The 11,527-nt window shown below is 44.0% G+C and overlaps 1 protein-coding gene across 1 annotated transcript; it reads right to left on the reverse strand.

Annotated features, from left to right (window-relative positions):
- Positions 1–958: 958 nt before the first annotated feature.
- Positions 959–8,609, reverse strand: clec3ba (C-type lectin domain family 3, member Ba). The gene is made up of 3 exons (XM_043719576.2): positions 8,451–8,609; positions 4,926–5,024; positions 959–1,966 (listed from the first exon to the last, which is right to left on the reverse strand). Exons 1-3 carry the CDS (start codon positions 8,557–8,559, stop codon positions 1,569–1,571), a joined length of 606 nt encoding a protein of 201 aa, XP_043575511.1. The 5' UTR covers positions 8,560–8,609; the 3' UTR covers positions 959–1,568.
- Positions 8,610–11,527: the final 2,918 nt, after the last annotated feature.

The following is an 11,527-nucleotide window of genomic DNA, read 5'->3' on the forward strand; positions in this document are numbered from 1 at the left end:
GGTGAAGTGGGAGAGTAATGGAATGAAATAAAAGATGGCTGGAGGAGATACAAATGGCACAGGCAAAACATCTTATCAATAGCCGCTGTCTGAGAAATAGGAGCAATGGTAGTGATCTGCGACAACATTCATTCATTGTGGGGGTTGGAATAACTTTTTGGGCATCACTGTAATAATAATAATGCAACCTTCAATAAACTGTAATAGTAGCTGAAGCTGAGGAAACCCCTCAGGAGGTTTTGAGCGAACATGTGACATAATGTGTGTAGTTCCTGAAGTAAATTCAGATTTCAGAGAGAGAGAGAGAGAGAGAGAGTGTGTGTCTGTGAGGCAAGGGGCAGAGTTTGTGTTCAAGACAGTGCCGGGGAAATGGGGTGGTGATGAGGGAGGATTAAATGATGCACCTCCAGCTGAAGGAATTACAGCTACCTTTTTTAGTGGGAGGGCACACACACACACCGAACAAAACACACACACACGCTCACACACACACACGCTCACACACACACATGCTCACACACACACACATGCTCACACACACACACACGCTCACACACACACACTCACACACACCAAATAAAACACACACAAACACACACACACACGCTCACACACACATGCTCACACACACACTCACACACACACGCTCACACACACACTCACACACACCAAATAAAACACACACAAACACACACACGCTCACACCAAAAAACACACACACACAAACACACTCACACACACACACAGCCATGCACATACCTAAACACACTCTTACACACTCACACATAGACATGAACACACACATATACATAAATCAAGACATACACGCAATCTTACACACATTTGCTCTCACATGCATTCACACACAAACATACACAGGTGCACACTCACATGCACTTACATACATACACACACTCACTCACACTCAGTTGGATGGGAATACAATACAGCAACTTCCTTTGTCTTTGAATGAATGGTTTTATTTCTGGTCACAACAGTAGCATGCATTACTGTGTTTACAATGGGCACGGCAAGAAACCTGGACTAGCCACAGAGCCAAGCAAGCTATGAATTCCTGCACAGCTGAGTTAGCAAATAAACCACAAGAAGGGGAGTACAACCAGGTGTACCTGTGCTTCAGTGTCGAAGCAGCCTGGCATGGAGAGAGATGATGGGGGTGGGTTGGTTTGACCAACCTAACTGCCCCTTCCAGCCTCCCCTACTCTGCTCAGCTCCTGATGTTCACTGTACTGCACAGAGAAAGACAAGGGCAGGGGAGAAGGGGGCGTTCCACTGGGTTTTATCCGTATGGCCTGTGGTATTCATGTGGGTCCAGGATTGGTGGCATCCTGGCATCATGGTGGTTACCTTGGTCTACCATCTCCAAAACAGACATAGTCCTGAATGGACAGAATGTTAAGGAATGAAGAGGACAGTCAACCTGGGTCAATGAGAATCACTTTGTACCTGTACCGCTCGCAAGGTATCATCACTGAAACAAAAACCCCAAAGCATCCGTAGCGAGACTAAACCAGTCAGGCTATACATGAGGTGAAACTCTGCAGCTATTAAAGAATGTTAAATTGACAGAAGTAATTTTTCTGGAGCACACAGGAGTCGTCAAACCACCTGCCGTTAGCCGGGCCTGACATTGCCACGCAATTGGCCTTTGTGCCACCATCGGGTTGGCGGCGAATGGTCTCCCAGTTGGTGTAGTTGGTGGCCTTTCCAGACACATCCACCCAGTCTCCCTCAGTTGCGATGTCAGTGATGCCAACCCAGATGTCGTGCTCGTCCCCCAGGGTCGTCTTGGCGTAGTTGTACAGCTCATTGTTCTCGTGGTAGTTGTGTGGCACGCCGAGGATGCCCCCATGCATGATGCAATCGTCAGACGCTTCATGGAAGTTCTTTTGTCCGTCCATGAGGAGGAAGCATTTACGGTAAACCTTGAGCCCTCTCAGGCACACTGGACAGAGAACATGGGGTGTGGGATGGGTTAGTGATAATGCAATGACTCGCTTCCCCAACATTATCTAATGTGGACGTCGTTGGGTTTACTTTGGAAGGAAGACTTTGTGTAGCTTCTTCTTAAGATGCACCCAACACCAGTAAACCATTATAGATATTGTGCCATGTCTAGTTGCTTATGATCATTAAGTCAACGCCATCATCTGAGATTGCATTCATATGTGGGCTAGACTAGGTAAGGATAACATTTTTCTACCCTATAGGACATGAATGAACCAGATGGGGCTTTCCAACAATCAACAATGGTCTGACATGGTCGTCAATAGAATCTTAATTCCAGATTTTTATCAAATTCAAATTCCATTATCAGCCTGGGAAGTTAGCCTCCCTTCATTTTTCCTAGTCATTCACAGGATGTGGGCATCATTGGCAATACTAGTATTTATTGCCCGTCCCTAATTGTCCAGAGGCCAGTTAACAGTCAACTGCATTGCTGTGGGACAGGAGTCACATGTAATCTAGGTCGAGAGTGTGGTGCTGGAAAAGCACAGCAGGTTAGGCAGCATCTGAGGGAGCAGGAGAATCAATGTTTCGGGCAAAAGTCCTTCATCAGGAATGATGATGAAGGGCTTATGCCTGAAACGCTGATTCTCCTGCTCCTCGGATGCTGCCTGACCTGCTCTGCTTTTCCAGTGCCACACTCTTGACTCTGATCTGCAGCATCTGCACTTTCTCCTCACATGTAATCTAGCCCAGGTAAAGCAGTTGCCTTCCCTAAAGGGACCTCAGTGAACCAGGTGGGTTTCAATGTGGTCAACAATCAACATGAGAATCTTAATGCCAGAATTTTTTAATTAGTTTCAAGTTCCACCATCTGCCATGGCAGGATTCAAACCCATGTCCCCAAAATGTTGTCTGGGGGTCTCTTGATTAACCGTCTAGTGATAATACCACTAGGCCACTGCCTGCTTTTATCAACCAGATTGAGTTTTTATAACAATCCAGTCATTTTATTCTTTGCTTCTCTGTGCCACTTCACAAGTTATTAAAATTATTATTATTCGGTTTCATCATTTGTCATACGTGATATTTGAGTCCAAGTTGTTACACCTCCATAACCATAAGGGGACCACATTGAATATACCCAACCAGTGACTCAGAGACATTGTATCGAACATATAAGATCTTGAAGGGCTTTGACAGGGTAGATACTGAGAGGCTCTCTCTTTCTGGAACGAGGGGCACCATTTCAAGATAGAGGTTCTCCCATTTAAAACAGAGCTGAGGTAAATTGTGTTTTTTTCCTCTCTGCGTGTTTGGAAATCTCTTACCCTGAGCAGTGGAGACTGGGTCATTGAACACTTTCAAGGACAAATAGGACAGATTTTTGATTGACAAGAGAGATGATCAGGCTCAGGCAGGAATGTGGAGTTAAGGCCACAATGAGGTAAGCCATGACTTAGTGACTAGCAGAACAGGCTCAATGGTCAGATAGTGGACCCTGGCTCCTGTCTCTTACACTCTTTGAACATCCCTGGTTCTTCTACTCTCCATCAGTAGCCTGAGTAAAGCCAAATCTTGGATCCTCACTGGAGTTTGAAGAATGTGTAATACTGCCTGCGCTACCAAAGGAGATAGTCTGTGACCAAGTGAGGATCCAAGGTGGGACCTCACTCAGTCCATGTTCCTGATGACCGGGGAGTCCAAAACCAGGGGTCACGGTCTAAGGATTCAGGATAAATCATTTAGGTCTGAGATGAGGAGAAATGTCTTCACCCAGAGAGTGGGGAAGCTGTGGAATTGACCACCAAAGAGAGCAGCGGAGGCCAAAACCCAGAATGTTTTCGAGAAGGAGCTGGATATAGCACTTGGGGGGTTAAAAGGATCAAAATGTATGGGGGGAAAGCAGGAACAGATTGTTGAGTTGGATGGTCAGCCAGGATCATAATGAATGGCCGAGCAGGCTCGAAGGGCTGAATGGCCTATCGCTGCTCTTATTTTCTATGTACAGAGGAACCTCGATTATCCGAAGGACATGGGAAGGGAGTATTTTGTTCGGTTAGTCGAATGCTGGATAATCAATGCCAGATAACACAGTTAGCCAAGCATTGGGATCTTGTGATCTTGTTCGGATAATCTGAAATTCAGTTAATTGAATGCCAGATAATTGAGGTTCATCTGTACCTATAAGAAAGGTGGGGTGCAGTGTTCAGGCATTAGAGGGTGCATAGTTATTTTATTTTACATTAGGATTAATCCCCGGCACAACATCATGGGCCAAAGAGCCTGTTCTGTGCTGTACTTTTCTATATTCTATGTTCTATGTTCACCTTTCAATATGTTCCTCGCTCATCTGGCTATGGTCTGAATATTCCTGAAGAAGGGCCTGTGCCCGAAACGTCGAATCTCCTGTTCCCTGGATGCTGCCTGACCTGCTGTGCTGTTCCAGCAATAAAGTTTCAACCTGGCTATGGTCTCAGCCTTAAGTCTCTGCCTATCCCCTATCAGCCTTGACTCCCGTCTCAATCAATATTAATATAATTCCGCCTTGAACATATTCATTGACCCAGCCTCCACTGCACACTGACAGAGACTATTTCAAAGATTGAGACAAGTCCTGCTTATTTCTGCCATCTATAGTGGACTCCTTATTTTGAAACTGCCCCAAACCCCCTAAAAGGAAACATTATCTGAGCAGCTACCCCTTCAAGCCCCCTCAGAATCTCATCATTCAGTAACATCACCTCCAAGTGAGTATCAGCCCAACCCACCCAACCTTTCCTCATGAAACAACCCCTTCCATTCCAGGACGAACTATTTCCAGTGCAAGTATTATCCATCTTTAAGCAAGGAGACCAACCTGTACAGAGTACACCAGGTACAGTCTCGCAAACGTAAGGAGACTTCCCCACTTGTATGATTCACCGCCAGCACCATCCCGGCCCACTCCCCTTTACCTGTTTGCAGTGCCTGTTTCTCCTTCAGTACGTTCACCTCGTTAATGATCTGAGCAATCTGATCATTGATGTCTTCGATCATACTTAGCGTCACCATAGCTGTCCAAAGGTGAAGGACATGAAGTGAGTGGTCATGCTGCAAAAGGTTGGGCGTGTAGAAAATCAATCTAAAAATACCAACGGGGAGTGGGGATCAAAGACATTGGCTACTTATACCAGTTTGGTTGTGGAGGGGTGAATATCACTGACAAGAGTAACATTTTGCCAAATCTTTTCATTTTGCAGTCATCAGGACAAATGCAAGAATGCAAGAATCAAATGATGACAATAATTTATGCTAAGAATGTAAAGGGTGTCAATTGGTCATTCTGATTGGTTGAGACGTTGCCATGGATAAACAAATGGAAAAACGAATGGGAAACTATAAGCCCCAAAAGCCTGATGGGTAATTCCCAAAGGTACAAGGCTGCACAGGAAGGTATATTGTTTCTCTGATGCATAAATAAGACACTTGATGAGCTAACAGGTTATTTTAATTGGTTGTCAATGCAGCCATTGGCACACTTGGGATTGTTAAGCGAGTGGTGCCCAATTGTGGAATCCCATCTAATAACTCTAAGTTTTGTAGGCACCATCGGTTGGCTGTACTCTGCCCACTTTGAACAACGGAACAAATATTTTCCTGTGTTTGGTCAGTCAATCGTTGGAACATTAGCTACACACCTGACATCACACTGGCATTGAAAACCATGGCCATCTTGCATTTGACCTGATGAACACAAGTCTGAAAGCTTTGGCAACCTGTATATTTTGTCACTAATATTTTTTTTAATTTAAGTTGACTAAGAAGATGACTATGATTCATCAATATGACTCAGGATAATTGTTTTATTCAATTATTTAAAATAGGTTTAGTCACAGATAGAGGATTTGACACTGGTTCCTGCTCGCTATCTGTTATAATTCCGTTCTCTGTGAATGTGTTAGCTAGCATTAGGTTCCACCTCCTCCCTTCCTGGTTCTCTCTCTGTTCCGACTTCAATGATGCATTGTACCAGAATTTCACTTTCACAGCATACTTGCCATGCATCATCAAACCACTCCCCTCACCCATTACATCCATTCCCAGTCCCTTAATGAATCTTGCATTCCCAGCACAAAGAGGTGCCCTCAGCTGTAAGCTGGCAGCTATTTGACTCGGTAGGCATCACGATCTTTGACCTTACTTTGGGAAGGCATGCTGTAGCCAGTCACACGGCAAGGGCACCAATGGAAATAGATCGCCACACTCCAAGCAACTGCCCTTATTTCTGACATTCTTGGCTTGGATATTCAGTCAATCATCCATTAATAAACGCCATTGTTTGTAGCAGAAATACAGCCAATGACAGCCCTTATTGTACTGATACCCTCCATCCTTTACTCACATACATCTAGAAACTTAAGCACAATAGCTAAGCCTAACACTCCTGTGCGGTACTGAGGGAGTGCTGCACAGTCGGAGCTGCCGTCTTTTTGATGAGACATTAAACCAGGGACATGTCATCTCTATTAGGTGGTTGTTCAAGATCCCAAGGCACTATTTTAAAGAGTAGCAGGGTTTCTGATAAAAGGGATATGCTGCTGGAGCTCTTCAATTACACACATCAGAACCAAACACAAGAATTTCAAATTGCAAATGATCACAATTTATGCGACATGACAAAAGGGTGCTGATTGGTTGTCAAGTTGACTCTTAATGGGTGAAATGTTGCAACAAAGAAAGCAACTACAAATATAGGTTCAGCAAGCTCCAGGGCAATTCCAAAAAGTTTAATTAAGCGAGTCATTTAAACCTACTTGAAATGGCACACATTCAGATGCAATGACCCATTCTCTGCAAACAAAAGGAATATGTTCATGCCTTGTATTCTTCTTTGAAAAACATGGGAGTTTGGGAAGCCTTTAGTTCCGCTATGTTTTCTCCATGGCAATGTCTTGGCTATTCAGAGTCAAGGTGCCAACAAATCAGCACCTTTTTCTCCTATGGTGTAAACTGTTGTGCTCGTCAGAAATTTGGCATTCTTGTATTGTGTCCTGACGAGTGCACATTGAGAAACTTCAGATGTATATCCCTCTTTGCAGTAGTGTATTATATCTCTCAGTGTTTGCAGTCAGAGTATCTCATGAAGTCAACTGTATGTAGTTTCTCTACAAACCTCCGTATTACCTAGTGACTAACAGGGTTGCATCCCGAATAACAGGGAAGTAATTCTGCTCAATTATAATGACCCCTCTCCATTATTATGTTCCATCTTAGTGAAGGACTTGCAACCTCCTCTGAATCAGAAGATTCTGGGTTCAAGTCCCACTCCACTACTTGTGCACACAATCTCGGTGGTCGCTCCTGTTGCGTTATTGAGGGACTGCTGCATTGTCTGGAGTGGGATTTTTCAGATGTGATGCTAAGTTCCTGGTTGCTCTTGGAAGTGCAAGATTCCAACATCTTCAGTGTCTCAATTATCCTGCCAGAAGTAAACTCTGTGACCAATGGGCACTGCCATAACCACTTTCCTGCAACATTTCACAGATGTGGAGGTGCTGGTGTTGGGCTGGGGTGGACAAAGTTAAAAATCACACGACACCACGTTATAGTCCAACAGGTTTATTTGGAAATGCCAGCTTTCTGAGTGAATTGAATGAATTGAAACCTGCAACCCATTCTAAAAGGTGAAAGGTTTAACAGCAATTTAGGTTTGTTCCATATATCGCATCAGTGTATGACTCTATGGTCTTTTGCTATAAATTCTGTGTCCTATGACCCCACTCCACTAGCTACCTGACAAAGGAGCAACACTCCAAAAGTTTGTGCTTCCAAATAAACCTGTTGGACTATAACTTGGTGTTGTGCGAATTTTAACTTTGTCCGTATTTCAGAAAGATTATATTACTTCTTAATTGAGGACAAGTGACAGTGATTAATGAGAAATCAAAAATAGTACCTCGTGGCATAACCAAAACTATTACATAAACCACATATCTGCACAGTTTGCAAGTCTAATAAACACATTTGCTTGTAATGTCTAGTGAGATTACAGTCCTTTAAGCATTGGGAAGCCTAACCACTGCCAACAAATTCTGGTATAAATTTCCTGATTTCATAAACAAAGAGGTGAAGATGTGAAATGTTGTCAGACAGTACTTTAACTTGTATCTTCAGTTCTACTCACTCCACACTTATTTCTCCACTCCTCCTCCTCTCTGAAATAATGATGCATGCTGCAGCCCTGTAACACTCGCTCTGTCCAGTCCCTTCCTGAAGCTCACCTCCCTCACTGGCTGTGTTGAAATGCCTGCTAGTAGCTATTTGACACTGGTGGGCATCACAGTTTCGCAACTCCTGCACCTTGACAATCAGCGGACAGGGCTCATTGCTGTCCCTGTTACCTCCTCAGTGGAGGTAAGCACAGACCTTGGGTCCTTTAACCCCTGGCTGGCTCTGGAGTAAACCCCATCTGACCTCTAAAGGAGAGGGACCCAGCTTACCTTTCTTTGCAGCCCCATTCTTCCTCGGTTTGTTTCTGATTACCTGCTCATGGGTCATCTGCAGGAGACACAGAACCAGGAGTACGAGGGGAATTACTCTCAGCTCCATGGTGTCAGAGGCAATTGGAAGGAAGGCAACAGTCCTGCCCTGATTTATTCAAGAAACTGCAGAAAAAAAAAGTAATTGAAACCTTATGTCCAGTCAACACATCCAAAGAGAAATCATTCCAGATCTCTACCTCATAGTTCTGGCCTACACCACCCTCCCCAAGATATATCCCCACTTGGGTAAGAAACACAACAGTGGGTCAGTTATATTTGCTCACAAAGAGCCATTAAATTGAAAACAAACCATCGCAGCATTGTAACTTGCCAAAGATCCCAATCCAAAAGGTGAATCAAACACTAATCTTCCACAAGGGAAACGTCAAGGTTTGGGCTTGATTCAACAATGGGATGGGAGCAGGAGGTACAGAGACCAGATCATGAAATCAGTTTATAGAGAAGTTCCACAGACAATCAAAGCCACAAAGGTTAGAGAGGCAAACTAATCGAGCAAAATTAGTTCATTTAAAAATCAAATCGCAGTTTGAATGCATCACAAAGGGATCCTCGGTAAAAGAGAGGGGACAGTAAAGTGGAAGAATGGGGAAAAGTAGTGATTAAATGATGAACTGCTGCTGTCAGTGAGACAGATCCTTAGTGGCATCAAGGCCTGAACAGAGTGAAGGCTTGAACTGGGTGTATTTAGAATCCCTATAGTGTAGGAGCAGGCCATTCAGTTCATCGAGTCTACACTGACCCTCCAAAGAGCATCCCATCCAGACCTACTCCACCTACCGTATCCCTCTAACCCTGCAACTCCCATGGTTAATCTACCTAGCCTGCACACTATGAGCAATTTAGGATGTCCAATCCACCTAACCTGCACATCATTTGCCAGCCTTTGTTTCTGAGAGAGAGGATATTTTGCAGAAATGGTGTAATTTGGTGTCGGCAAGGGGAAGGTAACCAGACCACAGGGCTGTTCTCACATTAGAGAGAGATGACTGGTAGTGGTTTCACCTGACGGTCAGCACACCTCAGCGAGGGGTGAGGTTGAGAATGTGAGTCCTTAATGGTAACCTCAGCTAATGCAGGAATTTAGCTCATGTTGTTGGCATCACAAGGATTGCAAACCAGCCATCCGACCCCGGGGGCAGGGTGAGAGGATGAGCTGAAAAATGTGTTGCTGGAAAAGCACAGCAGGTCAGGCAGCATCCAAGGAGCAGGAGAATCGACATTTCAGGCATAAGCCCTTCTTTAGGAATCAAATTCCCGAAGAAGGGCTCATGCTCGAAACGTCGATTCTCCTGTTCCTTGGATGCTGCCTGACCTGTTGCGCTTTTCCAGCAACACATTTTTCAGCTCTGATCTCCAGGATCTGCAGTCCTCACTTTCTCCTAGGGTGAGAGGATGGACAGGTATGGACATAGAGAAGGTTGATGAAGTGAATCATCTCGGAGTGCGATGGGGCAGGTGGAGAGGAGTAACAGAGCCTCACGAATGGCCATCAGAGGGTACGTACTGCACATGTGTGGAAGGAGAAACCTGTCAAGGACTGAGCAGACAGCAGGTCAACAATGATGGATTTGTAGAGCACCTTTAACGTAGCAAGACTTCCCAGGGAGGGGAACATACAGAAGAACTGAACTGGAACAACAAAGCTGAAGTAGCAGGGTTCAGGAGAGCTCTGTGATTGGTTAATGTATTACAGGTGTGATATGCTGTGATGTGGTTTGTAGATGAAGTTTTAGAATTTATATCAAAAAGCTGATTCATGGAGAAAGACTATACATTGAGGGGGAGATAACTCTGAAAAGAGAGGTGAGTGGGATTTTATGCAGGATAGGATAGGGCCAACTGGGCTTTGAAATCCAGATAGTCAGGCATTGAAGCTTAGCTCTACACATAGAAAGGTGTGAGTGCACTTCAACTAGAAAGGAGTGAATTGGAGGTTTCTCAAATTGGGAGTGTGTAGCCTTGTTTGTTGTATTAGGCAGTTAGGAGCTGAATAAATTAACCGATATCAGGCGTAAATAGCACATCTAGATCTGAAAGGACTGCTCCTGGGCAGAGCTAACCAGATGTCTGCTCTGCTTCTGAGTTTATCATCAAGGCTGTGTAGGAATGGTTAATAGCACCTGGTAATGTGAGTATACTCTTCCGTGGAGCCTGATGTCTCACAAGAGACTGTTGTGTATCTTAATGATAATGTAACTAGCTACTCAGTAATATGTAATAAGCATATCTTGTTTAACTAAGACTGAGTCCATCTTCCGCCAGAGATTTCAAGTGGACTCATGGTATCAGTACCTTAGACTAACACTGGTAAGAAAGGTCAACAATGGACACCATCGTGATAATGAACATGGTGAACTGTGGTGCAGATTTATCCAGTTCATGCCAAGCTGAAGAAATCATCAACTTTACTCAAATCACAGCCATCCAAGAAGAAGGAAGAATTTTCCAAACGGAGAACTGTGACAGTCTGTTGGAATGTCCTGCAGCTTAAAAGCAGATAGAGCCTGTGAAAGCAGCACAAAGAAGCCACAACACTATGCCTGCCTGTAAAATTCAAATCAGCTAAAGACAGCAAAACAAAATTGAGAAAACTGGTGAAAACCCAAGCGGAGTCTTACCAAAGCTGGAAGGGGAAGAATCTGAATTGTAAACCTTGGCTACAATGGTCAATATTAGGCAATCAATGTGGTTAAAGTCCCTCAGTGGAAGAGTGAAGATGTTTACATTTAAGGATAAATTTTCAGCTGGGAAGGGGAAAAAAAGACTTTAAATACTACATCAAACAAATTAACATTTAAAAGGCATCTGGATGGATTTATGAATAGGAAGGTTTAGATGGATATGGGCCAAGTGCTGGCAAATGGGACTAGATTAAGTTTGGATGAGTTGGACCGAAGGGTCTGTTTCTGTGCTGTACGTTTCTATCACTATGACTGTATGTAATTATTTTGCAATATCAGGAAAAGCTGCAGTAACAGCTTTCTAAAAAGGACACACTGTAAGAAAATTGGGAA

The sequence above is a fragment of the Chiloscyllium plagiosum genome, unplaced genomic scaffold, assembly GCF_037043375.1.
Source record: "Chiloscyllium plagiosum isolate Xiang-an unplaced genomic scaffold, Cpla_swu_hap1 HiC_scaffold_34, whole genome shotgun sequence".
NCBI lineage: Eukaryota > Metazoa > Chordata > Chondrichthyes > Orectolobiformes > Hemiscylliidae > Chiloscyllium > Chiloscyllium plagiosum.

Coding starts and splice junctions, on each gene's coding strand:
- clec3ba (XM_043719576.2), bottom strand. CDS start 8,559: ATGGAGCTGAGAGTAATTCCCCTCGTACTCCTGGTTCTGTGTCTCCTG. Junction 5,025..8,450: donor GAATGGGGCTGCAAAGAAAG/GTAAGCTGGGTC, acceptor ACCTTTGGACAG/CTATGGTGACGCTAAGTATG. Junction 1,967..4,925: donor GAAACAGGCACTGCAAACAG/GTAAAGGGGAGT, acceptor TTCTCTGTCCAG/TGTGCCTGAGAGGGCTCAAG.